This window comes from Hoplias malabaricus, chromosome 6, assembly GCF_029633855.1.
Source record: "Hoplias malabaricus isolate fHopMal1 chromosome 6, fHopMal1.hap1, whole genome shotgun sequence".
NCBI lineage: Eukaryota > Metazoa > Chordata > Actinopteri > Characiformes > Erythrinidae > Hoplias > Hoplias malabaricus.
In genome coordinates this window covers 9,235,829-9,254,682 of record NC_089805.1, presented here as the reverse complement: position 1 = coordinate 9,254,682, position 18,854 = coordinate 9,235,829, and the positions used below count along the sequence as shown (strand labels likewise).

Below are 18,854 nucleotides of genomic sequence, written 5' to 3'. Positions count from 1 at the left end.
AGATGGCTTTTAAAGATATATTTTTTTAATTTAAATGAGAAAATCACATTTTTTATGTAACATTTAACACATAAATATTTTATGTCAGAAACTTGGTTATCCAAAGTATCTTCTGAAAACACCGAATTCAATGAGGTAATTTGTCTCTTTTGTCTATTTTACTGGAAGGTCTTTGACTCTTAAAGGTGGAATTGCATCTAGCCACAGGAGCAATGGTGACGTCAGGTACTGACGTCGAATGAGTTCTGGGTCACAAACGCAGCTCCATCTCATCTCACTGAAGTTCTCCATGGAGCTCTGTCACTCCAGTGCTACAGAGATGGGGTGGATACACAGCACCTACTCACCTACACGTTGATCTCAGTCTCATTTGTGAGACTTTCCCATTTAAATCATTCCATAAATAACAATAAACTGCAGCAATGGTTATGTAAAAAGCTTTATATATTTACAGCATTTATAAATAGCAAAAATATAGATCTCATATACAGTGTTGGGGCAGAAGGCTTAATTTGCAGTGTAAAATACATAAACAGGTTATTGCTCAAGAGTGCACTTTAGAAGTATACATTCAAGACTAGAAAAACAGAGATAGAGGGAAATGGGGACACAGCAGGAAAAAGGAAATGGAGAACACAGTAAATGGTCATTATCTAAAACAAAGCCCTTTTACTGCCGGTGATGAGAGATGGTGTGCTTCCCACCGTTACAGACATTCTTTAAACACTTTGCAACTTGGAAGTGCCATTATCTTTGGACGTCCTTAATCAAATGATTTGTGCTTTTTACATATATACATCAACAGTTCTGCATAATTTAACATAGTAGTTTTAATTTACAAACTCTTGGAATAAATATTCTTTACAGAAAACCAGTGACCAAGCTAAAACTAGCCATTTCAGCTCCAATTACACAAGACCCTTCCACCCAGGACACATGGTTTCTCACAGTACTCAGTTCAGCAGTATCCGGTTCTAGTGGTCCATTAGTGTGCTATGAGAAAACGAACACGACGATGACAAAAGTAAAAACACAGAGTCATTATGAACCTCTGAACAGTTTACAGTGGTGCCTCAAAAAATCTGATGTACTGTACTTCTTTAACACAGTGGAAACTGTTAATTTAAAGTGGCCTCCACAGTCAAAGCATACGGAATCCAAGTCCCGGGGTAGGGTAGGAAGAGAACCTTAAAGTCAGTGTGGCCGTAGAGCCGAAGTGACTGCCAGAAGATGACAAAATGAAAGCCTGGCTCAGTGAGCACCTGGTCGCTTCGAACCAAACCAGTCGACCTCCCATTTGTGTGTGTCAGGTCCGTCAGTGTGAGGTCGGTCGCCAATCCACAGCTGGACAAATCTATATAAGGTATCCCTGGGTCCCTGTTGACGAGATGCTGTTCTGTGAGAGTTTCTTCATGGGTATTGTGCTGTCTTTGCCATTCTGTGCCACGTCTCCGTTTTGAGCGCTGGGCTTGGCCCCTTCTACTGTGTAGCGGCCCATCTTGGTGTTTTTGTAGTAGATCGAGTAGATGACGACGAAGATGATGGAAATGCTCACCACCGCAAGGGCAACAAAACCTGCAATCAGCGGCAAGTAGTCCTCTGTGTCGAAAGAAACAAAAACACAGCAAATAAATAAAACCAAATTAATTACAGTGTAAGTAAATGTGGATTAAACACCCCTCCCCCCACAATCAGTAATAAAGAAAATCCAATTTATCACAGAAACATTGAGGAAGGGAAAACAAGGTGAAGAAGTGAAAACTCCCTGCTAAAAACTCCCACGACCCACCCACACCAAATATGCTCAAATCCATGGCTGCAGTTAAAATTCCATGCTGAAGGCGTTAGGGAAAACATGATTTATATTCCACAAAGAAGCCCAGGGGTTTTAGACCACACTATCTCAAGATAATTCAACTGAACTACCACATTCACAAATGTGTTCTGTCCATACGTCAACTGACATCTCCGTCAGAGGAACTGTAAGCATGGATTTATAAACCGCCTCCCTGTGACAGGACTGACTCTGCGTAGGAGTGAGATGAGAAATGGCTCCTGAAGAAGTGTGCAGTAGTAATGCTTAAGTGTAACAGACCGAAGCCTCATTAATCATCAGTGTTGTGAAGTAAATATGGAAAATGTCTGTTAATTCCCAAACCTATAAATTAACATTAAGCACAGGAGCCTTTTATAAAAAAGGTCTAAAGCTTTGTAGAACTTGAATGCTTTTTTATTGTCACTGCACAGTGGTACAGTTATAAAGGGGACTCTATATTTAACCCATCTGTGGGAGAGAAAACACACACACACACACACACACAACTGAGTAATTTTAGCACACACAGAACAGAGACAGCCACAGCACTCTGGGAACAGTTGCGGAGTTAGGTGACTTGCTCATGAGCACTTCAGTCATGAATGTTGACGGAGGAAATATCACTGTAATTGAGTATGGAACTGAAGCACAGTCTCATGAAATAGGTCATTTGTATTTTACTGATTTGGAAAAGGCTTAAATAGGATTGGTGATGTCTTTTTTAAACAAATTACTTAGGGTAGTCGGTTAATTGACAGTTCCTGTTCTAATATAAAGTATCGTATGTCTTATCCGCTACATCTTGGGAGTATGGAACGTTTTGACTGTGTTTTAATTGCGTACTTAATACTAATTCTAATTTGTTGTTGAGTATGTTTTATTTTTACATTCATTGTCTGTAACCACTTCAGGGACCGGACTCACGGTGGGTCCGGAGCCTACCGGACACACCCTGGAGGGTGGTGCCAGTCCTTGTTGAGTATGTAATAGAGCAAAAGTGTCAAAGTTGAGTATACAATTATATACATAGTATACTCCACATAATTTTAAACTAATACCACTACCACCAGACAGTGCACTAAATGTTAGACATGTCTGTAACCGCTTATCCAGGTCAGGGTCACAGTATGGGAACATTATTTTAGCAGTGTGGAGGGAGATATTTCAGTTTCCGCCTTTATTTTAAAAAACGTCTCACAGCATTGCAGCTGCAGACTGTATGACATGCGTTGTCATAGCAACAGTTCAATTGTATGTGTACAAGCCTGTCAATTTTGTTAAAATATAAAAGGCACAAGTGTAGATTTCTCAATGGCAAGACTTTTTTTTGGTTAATTTGCAAGAACAAACTAGCTAGCAAAAACAAAAGAATGTAAAACACACTTATTGTGGGAGTGAATAATGGAAGGTACCTTCTGCACTGTATTGCATTACTGAATACTCAACGCAAGGTAAACAGTGGAAATGATGTCAAATAAAAATGCATGATCACACAGTATAATATATTTTTAAAAATCCTGAATCCATACAAGAAAGTGTTTTTAAAGCTAGAGTGTTTATATTTCAAACAATAGAAAAAAGTGTTCCCAAAAAAGGAATTATTACCTTTCAAGGTCACTTTTACAACTCGGACGGTGGTGTCGACATCATTGCTCGCAGTGCAGTTGTATAAACCAACATTCTCGTTTGTAGCTTCCGTTATTGTCAGGTTTCCTCCTTCAACTTTAGGAAATCCTTTGTAGCTCCATGTGATAGTAGGCTGTGGATAACCCTCTGCTTCACAAACCAGCACCTCTGGATAGCCACGGAACACTGGTACCTCTGACGGCAGCTTTGCCTCATTGATAACAGGCTTGTCTTCAGAAATAAGCAAGAAAATGCAAGAGTGGGAAAAAGAGAGAATCAAAGTCACTGCATGTAGAAAACACTGTATTTTAAAGATTTAATTCTATATTGTAATTGACATTTTACTTTGTTTTACAGGAAGAACTTAGATTAAATAACCCAATGGAACTGTCTAGAACAGTGTGAAATTAGATGACTAGTCTGCAACATTATAAAAACCATACAGAACAGCGAGGAGGTAGAAGAATATTCTCAGAGAGGGTAATGGAGGCCATTCTAGAACCCAATGAACATAGGAGGCCATTCTAGAGCAAAGGAATAATTGTGGACATTCTAGAACTGGAAGGTTAACAGTGGGCAGTCTAGAACAACATGAATAAGGTCACTCAGAAGGCCACTTTTTGAAAAGAAGATAAAGGAGGGCAGTCTAGAACAGAGAGGGTAAGGAAGGGCACATAGAACAACGTAAATGGAGGAGCACATGCTAAAGGAACTGTATGCAGGGGAACATTCTAGAAGAGCAGAACAGTAGAACGGTGTGACTGGAGAAAAGCGAACTAAAATCATGTATGTATAGCATAGGAACCAAACATTTTGGTTTGCTGGTCTTTGGTGGAAAAGTCTGTGACAGTGTACTGTGCCTTTAGAGTACGTTTAGGCTTCTTTTTAATGAGTGAATGATCAGGAAATAAAACTTACAGTGCACAGTGATGTTGAGCGGATCAGATCTTCCTATACTAAGCCAACTATATTCTGGTTTCTGCTTGACGGCTGCCTCACATCTGTACTGTGTTCCATTTTCTTTCCTGTGGTGGAAGACTTGAAGTGTACCATTCTTCCGAGTTTCAGAATTCTTCAGATTTTCAAAAGTTGTATTTTTCACTAGAGTCTCGTCCTTGTACCATCTGAGATTGAGAAGATGAAGAGGAGGAACATACTGAACTTCACAAAACAGCTCATATTGTCTAGACTCAATAAAAGGTCCAGAGTGAGCACCAGTGCTGATGGACACCTTGCTTGAAGTATCTGAAAAAGAAAGCATATAATGTCAGTTATTAATTATTCCATCAGTTATCTGAAGGTATTGTGTGAAGCAAGGTGTGTATAATATGGAATAAAAATAATTGTATGCATGGTTTTCATGGGTGTTGCTCTCTTTTTTCGAAATTCATTCATTCATTCATTCATTCATTCATTATCTGTAACCCTTATCCAGTTCAGGGTCGCGGTGGGTCCAGAGTCTACCTGGAATCAGTGGGTGCAAGGTAGGAATACACCCTGGAGGGGGCGCCAGTCCTTCACAGGGCAACACAGACACACTCGCACATTCACACCTACGGACACGTTTGAGTCGCCAATCCACCTACCAACGTGTGTTTTTGTACTGTTTTCCCGGAGGAAACCCACACAGACACAGGGAAAACACACCAACTCCTCACATACAGTCACCCGGAGGAAACCCACGCATACACAGGGAGAACATACCACACTCCTCACAGACAGTCACCCGGAGCGGAAATCGAACCTCCAGGCCCCTGGAGCTGTGTGACTGCGACACTACCTGCTGCACCACAGTGCCGCCCTCTTTGTTCATAATGCATCATAAAAAAATGTTCTCAAAGGTTACACAGTTTTATTTCTGTCCTATGACCCATCCCTTTTGCAAATTCTTTCCAAGCTTGTTATCAGTCAATAACTAATATGAATCTATGATGTCAAATATCAAGTAGTAGAGTGAATGTCATATATATGAAAACATATACGGCAGGTTGAGTTCATCAAAAAAGGCCTGTGACCATATATTTAATCACGATGAAAATAACTAATCTGTAAAACTTGACTTAGCTTGCTCACCATTCGTTAGAAAATCTATTAAACGTTAACTATCCGTGTTCTATTATTAACTTGGTGGTTTATGCATTCACTGTTAGTGGTTATTTTTAAGTAGAACTCTTGGGGAAAGATACAAAAATAAATCTCCTCATAGTTTCTACTCAACAGCTTCTAGTTCTAAATTAAAGACAAACATTAGTACCCATAGGAAACAGAAATAGATCTACATCTGTGGTTCTCACAGTTTAGACAATTATAATGAGCAAAAGAGTCATAATCTCACATACAAGTCCTCCCAAGCCCTCAAACCCACATTGTACGCAAAGGATTTGAAGAAGACTGCTGATCACAGATTTGAAATCTGTAAACTCCAATATCCTACCACCACACACTGGAATGCTGGGGTATGATGGAAAACAACAAAATGTCTGCATACATGGTCTCTCCAAACGACCCCAATGAATACAAAGGTCTTGCCCAAGCTTAAAAACATGGTGTTCAATGATTAGGGTAAATATACTGAAAAAGGAAACCCCCCCTGCTCCTGACATGGGCTCCGGTGTTTCCTTTTACATTCTTTACTGAAATGTCAGGTCCTGTCTGGTCTCGGACCAAGTAAAACGACCCCAGTGTAGAATACTCAATACTTTAACTAACACAACACCACTCCAACGTATTGAGACTTAAGAACATTGTTGATGTAGGTTAGGATGTCTCCTGTGTCTTATAACTAAGTCTTTCCAGCGTATTACAAGGTATTAACCACTTAAATAATGCAAACACAATAATAATTCCATATTTCGTTGTACTATGTACACTGTGTACGCGGTGTATAATGACATTAAAGGCTTTCTATAAAAGGCATATCTCCCCAAACCTACCGGTCGAAGACGGACTACCGTTTCCCGTGAAACAGGGAAGGGAAATTAATAAAAGGCACAGAATTAACCCGCGGCGCAGCGTCAGCGATTCCAAAATAAGAGAAGAGTCAGGTTTTCGTTCTTGGAGCCATTTCGCCATGGTTTCTTTTATGCCAAAATATTACGTTATTTCTCAGAAGTTGTAAAGTAAAGTGGCCGGATGGAGACTTCCTTTCCACGCAGAGGAGAATGGCTGAAGTTTTCCCTCAGCTTTTAAACGACTGCCCTCCAACAACATCCACCTCAGGAGAAAAAGGAAACAGCTCCACCCCAAAACGAACTACTCCAACAAAAAGACTGAAAGAGCCGAGTTAAAATCGCCCTTTGCCTTTTAAAGCAGCCATTCTCTATAGACCAGCCCCGGCTGCTCGACATGAGGAAAAAAAAACCGTTACAGGGATTTATAACGGCTCCTGAGTCATTTTCAAAACATCAATACGTTTAACGTTAGCAGCAACAACTTACTTTTAAAACAAATTAAAGTAGTCGTTGCTGGATGTACTAAGAGCAAACCTAACTTGTACTTACGCTTTCTTATTTTTTTAATGTATTATAATTTATATTTAAATAAAGTAACACTGCTTTTACTTTAAACCCCCTTTACAGAATTTGAAGATTAGAATTTGAATCTGTTTTCATCATAAATACATATTTAGAATTTATTTCCAAGAAAATTTCTAATCCTCTAATGTCTTAGAAACCGCTTAGATGTCACCGTCATTCGGTAAAATCTGTGAATATAGCCCCTGCTTCTATGTCCACACACATTCAGTCCCTGCAGCAATCTTGCATCCTGCAACCTGACTGGGTTGGTTCCTTAGGTCTGTGATGTATGAAACCCTGGCTGTCTGAATCCAAACTTTTAAGACTGTTTTTGGAACGCTGCAGTTTTAAAACAGAAATCCGTAGCCACAGTGTTGATACACTGTATGTACACAATTGTATTTCTGTGTCCACAGTGGGTGCATTAGTGTAGCAGAACTCACTAATTATACCAAAAAAGTGTACCAATTTTTATATATTTGTATAAATCTACAAAGCATATATATTTTTATCACACTACAGATGATGTGATCCGCTGGTATCATGAACACTTACCTTTCATGTCAACACTGATAGACTTGTTCACATTCCCCAGGTCATTAGAGGCAATGCATTCATATGTGCCAAGGTTTTGTATAGTGGCATAATTTATATACAGTATAGACACCCCGTCAACATCCTCAGTCTTCACATTGGACATCGGAGGGTAATTCCATGTGTATTTTGGAAGTGGCCTGGCTGCAGAAGAACACTTCAGGACTTCATTGCCACCATATTTTAAAGATTTAATTTCCAGCTTTTCAATGCTGGAAGGTGGATCTGTGAAAATAACACATCAAAACATTACCATATTAACATATGGAGAGGATAAATCAACAGTGAAAACATACATTACAGTCAATGAAAAACAGTCATTCACTTACACAACACCTCTATTTTCAGCGTGTGATTGGTCGTTTTGCCTGTGTTGGTGTTGATCGCTATTAGCGTATAGTCTCCTCGTTCATTTCGGTCTATTTTTTGGGGGAAATCCACTTTTTCTCCTTCCTTGTACCAAGTGGTGCTAGCACGTGGATATCCTATCACAGTGCATTTGGGTGTAAACGTTTGACCTTCTATAACTGTGATATTGTGTGAACATGAAATCTCTGGTCCATCTGCAGAAAGGAGCAGAAAAAAATAATAAGTTGATATATTACTACCATTAATTACAAGTATAAATAGGGGAAATGCAGTAAGATTACAGTCAAGAGACATTTACACAGGACCCTCAAAAAATAAATACGGCAGCTTTTGCCTTTATTGGCGCTTTGATTTTTTTAGGGGGAAATTCTTGCATTCAGCTTTATTTTTAAGAATCTACAGCAATATTTTAAGACACCTCCAAATTTCAGACTTTGAAGTAGGTTACATGTTCTGCCCAGTAATAAATACAGAGTTTTGAGGCCATCAAATTGTCCAGTTCCTTTGTTTTGAAGTATGTGAAAAATATCAACCCTGTCTAATCCTAACCCTATCTGCACTGACTCACAATTTGTGCAGCTCTATTACAAACCATATATATGTATATGAATGAAGATACACATAATAAATTCACTACTATATCACAGCAAAATATCATCATATTCATTCATTCATTGTCTATAAGCGCTTATCCAGTTCAGGCTGTGGGTCCGGAGCCTACATGAAATCACTGGGCGCAAGGCAGGGACACATCCTGGAGGGGGCGCCAGTCCTTCACAGGGAGTCACACACTCACACATTCACTCACACACTCACACCTATGGACACTTTTGCATAGTCAATCCATTTAACAATGTGTGTTTTGGACTGTGGGAGGAAATTGCAGCACCTAAAGGAGACCCACACAGACACAAGGAGAACACAACAAACTCCTCACAGACAGCCACACGAAGCAGGGCCTCAAACCCACAACCCCAGGATCGTTGTATTGTTGCACCACCGTGCTCCTCCTGTATCTTCCTATCTTAAAAACCCTGCATTAATATGTGAAATATGTGAATGCAAACTTACAAAACACAGTAATGACGAAGGGCACTGATTTCAGTGAAGGAGGAGGTTGAGGTCCTTCTGCTCCTAGATCCAGCTTTGCCTCACACCTGTATTGTGTTGCATTGTCATCTCTGCTGGGGGAGATCTGGAGGGTTTCTGATACATTCACTGGAGTCTTGGTTAAGTCAGTAAAGGACTTCTTTTCCACTAGAGTGTCTCCTTTAAACCAGTTGACAGTGAGGAACCGAACAGGAGCAACATTCTGAATTTCACACTGGAGCTCATACAGTTTGCCCTCAGTCATCGGCCCAGTGTGATTCACAGTGCTGATGGACACAAGGTCTGGAGCCTCTGATAAAATAAAAGAGATTCATTTTATTGAATGGATTATAACTTCAACAAGTATCCATCATGATATTAAGATTGATTTATTAGTAAGACAAATGACATCAGATATTTCTCTCTGAATAAAATACAGCTCTCAATATACAGGATATAAATGTATCTGTGAATGAATGCTAATATTGAAGTGAATGAATATTCAACTTTAAATTAATACTCAAAAGCTCCAACCTGTCAGTTTACTTCTGGAAAAAATTCCACTACTACTGAAAAATCAGTAAATAAACATAGCCTACTTAATAATAACTACGAACAGCATGCACTTGACAGCAAGCAGCACACATCATACTCTACAAACCCAAACACAAACCAATTATTCTTTTACTTCTAAGCTTAATTTTCTTTAAAACACACTGGCAGATTATAGATATGTATACCGACCCACACATGAATTCCTCTCTTTAAAACATACAGGGCCCTGTTAAAAGGATCTAAACCCTAAGATGTTTCTTTGAGAAACTGGGCCCAGATTAATTTCATAGTAGTTACTCAAATATAAAGGATTCAAAATGATAAAAACTTGATTCCAGTGAGAAATCTTGTCTATGCATGTGATGCTCCACTAAACTGTTTTAAAAAAGTTTTGTTCACTATTAAATGTCTAAGTGTGTCATACAGTGTCCTAAACCATAGCAGCAGGCCTTTTGAGCAGGTTAAAAGAAGTTTCAGGTATAAACTTAGGCCTAAACATAAAGCAATATCCTAAATAATAGTAATTTTGAAGTGAGAATTTTCACAAAGGTTACTTACTGTACACAATAAGGTTAAACACATCTTTAATTTGACCTGTCCCATTGACATTGACATAGCAAAACGGCTTTATGTTCCATTCTGTTACATTCGCTGTCCAGGTGAGATTCGTAGGAGAATTTTCAATGGTATTTCCTTGAGATGTCTCCCATGCCATGTTAATTATGTTGGAGAAATTTGTGCTGCATGTTGCAGAGAGAGAATCGCCATGTTTCACCACGAGCGTGGGTGGGTCAATCCATAGTTTCAGGTCATTTGCACCTGTGCAAAACAAATCATATCATTTAGTAAAGTAGCACTGTCTTTTTAGTGTATATATTCATTTTACTCAGTATAGTCTGTTTACTACAGTTATAACTTTATACTAACTTTACATAACATTAAATTGAATTAATTTAAAATGACCCTAGATGCACTATTATTAATTATTATTATTTTTACCTCCTTCTCTCAATCTTTGCTGAATACTTCCAGTAGAGAGATGAGAAGGAGTAACTGAATCCAAAATTAATGATAAATATAGGATTAAATGGCTCTTATGGACGGATTGAGTGTATTCCCAGTAAACAAGGAACGTCCCTGGACGTTCAAAATAGGTCTAAAAGTAGTCTGTCCGTCAAGGACATATTTTAAACGTCAATGGACGTCCAAAATACGTCTAATAGTCGTCTTTTCAACGTCTGTGTTTGGACGTCTTTTCAACTTTCATTTTCAACCTTAAGAGAATGTTGATTAGACGGCAGTCATTACGCTATTTCAACGTTGAATCAACGGCTAAATGTTTACTGGGCTAGAATTAAATGGCTCTTATGGACGGATTGAGTTTATTAGGACAGTGCGTAGGGAGCAGGGCGCTATTTGGGAATCGGTTTGAGTTTTCAAATGTCAGCAAAGTTATTCAATAGCGCCCTCGTTTGGTATAACGGAGTATTTCCACTTTTACATATTTTACGGCTGTCGTCAAATTTAGGGCACGATCTGGTTTCTTTGGACGAAATACGTTATCTTCCGCTTAAAACCACGGGCGATTTAGGAGAACTATGTTTACCGACGGAAACGAGTATTTTTGAGATTTCCCAGGAACAATTAATACTCTTTTGGGTTTATTTTAAAGTTAATCGTAAGTTGAATGGTAATTGATTTCACGTTAAAACATGACTAAGACGTTCTTATCATTCCACGTTTGCTAAAATAAATAAAGGACAAGGACAATTATAACGCTTTAAATCTGAAATGTGGTTTAATGGACGTTAACATTAATAAAACTGTGATTTATAAGCATTTTCTCTCGCGAAAGACGAAGCTCTTGCTGGTAATACTTTTTAAGCGTTTCTTTCTCAGTTTAATCACATGGGCTATAAATATTTGAAGATTATTTAATTTTTAAAAACAATAATCTGGCACCTCTAGATTGATATTAAATAGCATACTGCGGTTTAATCAACGTTATCAAAGAGATAACTTCTAAAATGTTGAACTATTTTCCATATAATAATGAGTTAAGACCAAAATGAATGTGGTCTCACATTCTGGTGCTTTTTGAACTGCAGCATGAGGAGCTTAGTTTACTACATCAAGCTATGTACAATATAAAAGGAGCAAAGTAAACAGCAACACTCACCTGCATTAGAGTACAAGCACAGACCGAGTAGAAAAATCTGTAGTAAAATCCTTTGGTACATCTGATCCAGAGATTTTAGAGCTAAAGGAATGAAGTAGTGAGAGGCTGGAGGAGGTGAGACTCCGTTAGTGTCAGACAGAGAGAAGGAGACTGAGGAAAAGTGAGAGTGAAGGACGGGTTTGGATGTGGAGCCCCTCCCTCCACCATCACATAGGAAGGATGTTTTGGGGTGGAGCTGTGTTCAACGCAACAAATGCCATAAGTTTTTTCCTGTAATCAAGTGAGAGTTGTTAAGTTAAACTCTTGACTTTACATTACAGTTTCCGGCATTTGGTCTTTGTGTGTCCTCATCAAATGCTGGTGGAAGTCTTGAGAAAAAAAGACATTTATCCCATAGTTATGACTTCCCAGTAAACAAGGAACGTCCCTGGACGTTCAAAATAGGTCCAAAAGTAGTCTGACGGTCAAGGACATATTTTAAACGTCAACAGACGTCCAAAATGCATCTTAATAAGTTAGTTAAGTGGTGACCAATCGATAACGTCAGTGGACGTCCAAAACGCGTTTTATACAAGTAATTTATTTCGGGACCAATTAATAACGTCAAAGGACGTCCAAAATACGTCTAATAGTCGTCTTTTCAATGTCTGTGTTTGGACGTCTTTTCAACTTTCATTTTCAACCTTAAGAGAACGTTGATTAGACGGCAGTCATTACGTTATTTCAACATTGAATCAACGGCTAAATGTTTACTGGGTTGACATCTCATAAGTGAAGATCTGGATCTGATGATAATGAGAATGGATTAGAATCACATGATTATGACTTAAGTAACTCTTTATTATAATTATTTGTTGTATAATTATATACCCATTTGATCGGGTGATTCTATACCTATAAATATGGGGGAAATTTCTTATTATTTAAACATACAAAATCTTTTTTTTTTTTTTTAAAAAAGTGGGGATAACAGACTTCAACCAATGTTCAGTTTAGATTTCCTCCTCCAGATTAAGGTGGTCGTTTCAGGGACTCATGGACATGAAGAAGCGATGTAAACTGGGACGCTGTGTTCTCCAACTCTGTGCTCATGTTTGTAGACGGTGGAACGGATGGATGCTGGTGTTTCAGGATGCTTTCATGTTTGTGTTCTCTTCTGGTCTCGGTCCCTGAAGTCGGTCTGTTACAGTCAGATCCTCAGGTGTCATCACACTATGAAAATGACTACATATGCTTTTCTTTGCACTCAGCCCAACTATGTTCAACTCATTTTACTTGAGAAAATGACAGTCCACTGATGAAAGATGGTCTGCTGGAAATTTTTATTGCCACAGATATTTGATTTGATGTCTATTTAGAATTTTTTTATTTATCATATTAAGATGTGCATTTACCCAAAACTTCTTTATATGGACTTTTTAAACCACATATTTATGCAGCCTTCAAGTCCTGTTCTAAATGTGGGTAACCAGTGGGAACACAGATTTTTCAGTGAGCCCTGAATATCCAAATTGGAGATCTTTCAGTAACAAAACAACATGGCAGCTGCAACCAAGATGTTGACTTGGCACAGCAAGACACGCTGAAATAAAAACACCCCTGTTTTCATTGGCCTTTCAGCAATGCAAAAAATTTACATGTTATTAATAATATACAAAACAAAAAAAAATTGTAGAAAATTTTTTTATTTTTATCTAATTTTTTGCCATTGTTTGCTCCTTGAAACAAAAAAAAACCTTGATTGCAGTGGGAACTTCCAGTGAGGAAACGGAAATTCTGTTTTCCTTATTCTACTAAAACACTTTCAACAAATCCATACAAGAGAATTTACTAGATAAAATCAAAGAAAGCCTGTTATCAACATGAAATAGTGTTCTCCACTCTGAGGTCAGCTTTGACTGAGGCACTCGGCAACACTCACAGTCAAGGGCCTCTAAAAACTACAACAACAACCATAAAAATAAACTCCTCTCTGTTTTTAAAAGTGATTGTCTTTAGAAAGAAAAGCCCATAGACACAGTACTCGGATACATCTATAAAGTTTGCCGTTTGTAATCAAGTGTTCTGAGACATGTGTCACTCATCACCGTGGTTACCAGCTACAGTGATATTAATAAAACATTCCTCCATCGTTGGTGTCCAGTTTATTTTGAGATTTTAGTTATGACACCTATTTCCTGTTTTAGCGAGGGCTTCAGTTTCATTACCTCTGCTGACTGTAACTAAAATTCTGTGGAAGCACTCATACAACTCCATAAAAGTCTTTATTACATCTGCAGAGTAGAGAAAGTATGAGAAGAAGAAGTGGCCTTTTTGAACTCTGTGTTTTCAGTTGAAGTGGGGTTATTTACAGCCAGCTTGATGTTTAATTTGGTGCGATTTAATATGTAAAACATCCATAACGCTTTACCATGTAGATATAATAACACCAAATACAATAATACAAAATGATCCTTGTCTCTATCAACTGTACACCACTTTAAACAATGAGGTTACACAGCAGTTTATTAACAGATTGATTTACACATTTATTTATTTTATTTTATTTAACCATTAAGTGCTGATGCCCTTCTAGCGTGACATCACCTCTGAGTTCTCACTGGAGCACAACAGCCCAATCATGGCTCAGGATATGGAAGACGTTCTGTGGGCTTTTTCTCCATAAAAAGAAAGATGAAGATCGTATGGCTCCCAAAGTCCTCATTCAGACCCGGTGTGTGGTTTATGAATATGATCACGTCTGCCCTAAATATATTTTCTTTTATTTGTGTTTTATTGTTGCATGCCCTAATTCCAGGTTTCCATGAGTCCATGACTGGCAAAAAATAAATATTCATTCATTCATTCATTAAATGTAAGCGCTGATCCAGTTCAGGGTCGCGGTGGGTCCGGAGCCTACCTGGAATCATTGGGCGCAAGGCAGGAATACACCCTGGAGGGGGCGCCAGTCCTTCACAGGGCAACACACACACACACATTAACTCACACCTACGGACACTTCTGAGTCACCAATCCACCTACCAACGTGTGTTTTTGGACTGTGGGAGGAAACCGGAGCACCCGGAGGAAACCCACGCGGACACAGGGAGAACACACCACACTCCTCACAGACAGTCACCTGGAGCAGGAATCGAACCCACAACCTTCAGGTCCCTGGAGCTGTGTGACTGCGACACTACCTGCTGCGCCACCGTGCCGCCCAAAATAAAAAAATAAATAAAAATAAATAAAAATAAATTAAACACACCTGCTATTTTGCTTTGATTAAACCAATGTTTACAGGCATCAAACTAAAATGTAAAATAATCAATAAAGGCCCAAGACCATCAAAATGCCAACACAAAGTGGAGTAATGTGTTTAGCAAAGTGGGTAATATCGCTGTCCCGCAAACCGCATATGAATATGGGTTTAATGCAGAGTATGAGGTCACCAAGACTGGGATTAGGAACTCCTTCCAGATTTTTGCTTATATTGTTTATATTATTATATTGTTATAGCAACCGCTCTGAGGATAATGATCTGAAACACACCGGCCAACCTGGGAAAGAACACAATTATTTATTTATTTATTTATTTATTTATTTATTTATATAAGTTTTTATAAACTTAACCAACATGGAATGAATCGATAAAAACTTAATTACAAAAGAACAGAATGGTCCAAACACACCTAAACACACCAGACTGTGTCAGGAAGTGACCTGTAGATGCTGTTTTCACCTCGTTAGTTTCTCATTCACCAGGTCATTCATCTTGTTTTATCAAGAGAAACTAAGGAGACGGAAATATTGATGCGTGTTTAATCTTCGTGAAACATTCGTGAGTCATTTTCCTGGGTATTTTCTGTTTAAAATAATGGGAAGTAGGAAGTACTAATAAATCATCCTGATGCAAGTGAGGGAGAAAATCTCATTCATTTTGTTGAACTCCCCCTCGCATTTGTTTCTGAAATGTGTGCATTGTTAGGTATATGCTTCACAGATGCTTTTCACTCCACCAAATCATAGGGAATATTTGCTGCTGCTATACCCTGCCTACACCTTCAAGTTCAGTGAGGAGCACAGTGTTAACGCCTCCACTCCTCCAGTCTATTTCTATTTCTACTCTAGTCTATATCTCAGCTCTAATTTAAACCTCAGAAATAAAAAAAGAAACCTGTGGCCTGACGCTGGATGATGTGCCTTTGAAAAACTGTGGTGCTGTCTTTCGGTTTCAGTTTTGGGTTCAAAGTTTTTGATGCTATTGTTGGTGGAAATTACCCAGCTTTTTTTGTTTATTTTTTTTAAATTGTATAATAGAAAGCAGTAGCATCACTCAGGCTGAATTAGTTCATTAGATTTTAACTGAAGCAAACCAAAGCAAACTTTGTAATTACCAGGTACAGTTAGTATTGAGAATCTACATTTGTTGTTTGGATGGATATTATTTCTGGGGATTTTAATGATTTGTTTTTGTCTGTTGTCTACTGTCTTGTAACGTCTGTGGGCCCAGCATCAATTGCCCCCTTGGGGATAAATAAAGTGTATTCAATTCATTCATTCATTGTCTGTAACCTCTTACCCGAAATCATTGGGCGCAAGGCAGGAACACACCCTGGAGGGGGCACAAGTCGAGGTGTTGGTAGGTGGATTGGCGACTCAATAGTGTTCGTAGGTGTGAGTGTGTGAGTGAATGTTTGTCTGTGTTGCTCTGTGAAGGACTGGCGCCCCCTCCAGGGTGTATTCTCACCCTGCGCCCAATTATTCCAGGTAGGCTCCGGACCCTCCGCGACCCTGAACTGGATAAGGGTTACAGATAATGAATGAATATTGCAATTGGGTTCTTCACATTCACAACAAAATGCTACTTTCAATGACTACTGCAGTCTCAGAATTATTCAAGCCCTTCAGAACAAGTATTGTTATAACTTAGTGGAATATACTTTTGCTGTTGTGACCTACTGTAAATGTGATGCATAGCCAAACATCAGTTTCTGATAGAGTTGTGTTGTGATCAATGAACCCCATGCTGGGTGCTCCGGTTTCCTCCCACAGTCCAAAAACACACGCTCGTAGGTGGATTAGCCTTGCCAAAGCTCCCATAGTTGGGTGTGTAGTTCCCTGAGATGGACTGGTGCCCTGTTCAGGGCGTGTTCCTGCTTTTTACCCAGTGATTCAGAGTAGGCTCCAGACCTACTGTGACTCTAACTGAGACAATGAATGAATGAATGAATCAACAGTAAGCACAGTTAATGGCCAGTTGTCCCTGCTGAAATATACATCTGGATAAATACATGCCACCATACAGTCTCATAGTCTCACATCTTTGAAACACACACACACACAAACACATAAACACACTCTTTCTTTCTCTTTACTTATTGTACAATTTGAAATTGTCAGGATGTCTGCTTCTTTACTTCCTCCACTCATTAACTCTAGAAATACTTTTCGGCCACTTAGTCCAAGTAGGGCACGGGTCTGATTCTGCACCAGAGCAGTGTCCAGCAGTGAAAGAGCCACAGATTGTGGAGGTGAAAGGGACTTAGTGTGAACTGTGTCTTCACATTAAGGACGGCAGCATTCACATTCCAGTCATGCTTCAGACACTGTCCAAGTATTAAGCCTTCCTTCTCTATCTCTCTCTCTGTTTGTTTTTTTTTCATTTCTCTCTCCTCTCCTTTTTTGATTAGGGTTCTTCTACATTTTTGTCACTTCTCTCAGTCCTCTATCACCATGTCTTTCATATTCTCTCTTTTTTCTGTATCTTCTTCTCACTTGGTCTTTCTTCACAACTCTCCACAATCACTTTCTGCTCTTTTCTTATTTTTCCTTTTCCCTCTCTTTTACTTCACTCTCTTTCATTTTCTCTCCTTTACCCTGCTTTTGCTTTCTTTATCTCTTTCACTTTCTATCTCATATATTTATTTCTCACTTTCCTAACTGTTTACAACTTCTTCACTTATCCTTTTCCTGTGTGTAATCTTCTCTTCCCTCTACCATCTGTCCTTCTCATTCATATCTCCTTGTCTCTTATCGTTTCTCTGACGTTTTTCTCTTTATTTCAACTCCCCTCTACGCTTTCCTGTGCCCGTTTAGAAAAAGGAAAAGTGATAAACTGCTGAAGTACTGCCGGTCATTCCCAGCAGTCTCCTGGTTTCTAAGAAGAAGTCAGGCCTCAGCTTGGATTTTCCCCAATATCAAATTCTCCTGTACCTATGACTACAGGCGAAGGAAATGCAGTGTGTAACCCACGTGTAGGAGGCCAACAAATAAGGCCAGGCATGGATATGTGGGTGGAAGCAGTCTTGGTTTATGCACTCAGTTTAAAAATAATGAAGTGGAATGCATGACAGGTAGAGGTGTGGGAGTTTAGGCAGTAGCTCCAAAGAAAGAGAAAGAGACAGAGAAAGAGAGAGAGAGAGAAGGAGGGAGAGGGAGTGATAGTGAGGAATTGAGGAGTGATAGTGTCCGATTCCATTAAAATACAGACCTAATTGTCCTTAGGCAATGGAGCGAGAAGTCTCGGGACGGACAGTTCTCAAGTGTCCTCTTCTACACAAGACGTGCAACCCTTTTTTTTAGGATTTACTAGGCTCCCTGAAAACTGTACAGAGAGTTTAGTCTTCCTACACACACACACACACACACTGTGCTAAAACACCCATAAAATGACTAAAATGATGTGTCATGTTAAATATGAACAGTCTGAAAGTGTTTGACATGGTAGGAGTCTTTCTCAAAACCTGGATGTCTTAGACATAGACAGCATTTTACAACATACTATGTACCCTCCTCAGAATAGACTGTCAGTTTTTGTTCCCCTTAAATATTCTGTCTTCTAAGAAAAATTCATTGGGTTTCAGTGCACGGCCACATTCATTTGGTTATTTAGAGCCCACCAACCCACACACTGTGAAACAAGAACACCCAGTACATTTACATTACATTTTACATTTATGCATTTGGCAGACGCTTTTATCCAAAGCGACTTACAAAAGAGGATCTAACATTCGATCTACAGCACAATTTATACAAAATACCTTACATTAAGTGCAATATGCAGGAAGTGCATTAAAGAAAGACTTTCAGTGCAAAAGATACTCTCTGAAGAGCTGGGTTTTTAAGGATT

General features: G+C 38.9%; 1 protein-coding gene across 1 annotated transcript; it reads right to left on the bottom strand.

Annotated features, from left to right (window-relative positions):
• Window positions 1-430: 430 nt before the first annotated feature.
• On the bottom strand, window positions 431-12,003 carry icam3 (intercellular adhesion molecule 3). The gene is made up of 8 exons (XM_066675917.1): window positions 11,744-12,003; window positions 10,123-10,383; window positions 8,992-9,321; window positions 7,881-8,114; window positions 7,513-7,776; window positions 4,361-4,687; window positions 3,422-3,673; window positions 431-1,599 (listed from the first exon to the last, which is right to left on the bottom strand). The coding sequence occupies exons 1-8, from the start codon at window positions 11,802-11,804 to the stop codon at window positions 1,355-1,357; spliced, it is 1,974 nt and encodes a 657-aa protein (XP_066532014.1). The 5' UTR covers window positions 11,805-12,003; the 3' UTR covers window positions 431-1,354.
• Between the last annotated feature and the right edge of the window lie 6,851 nt (window positions 12,004-18,854).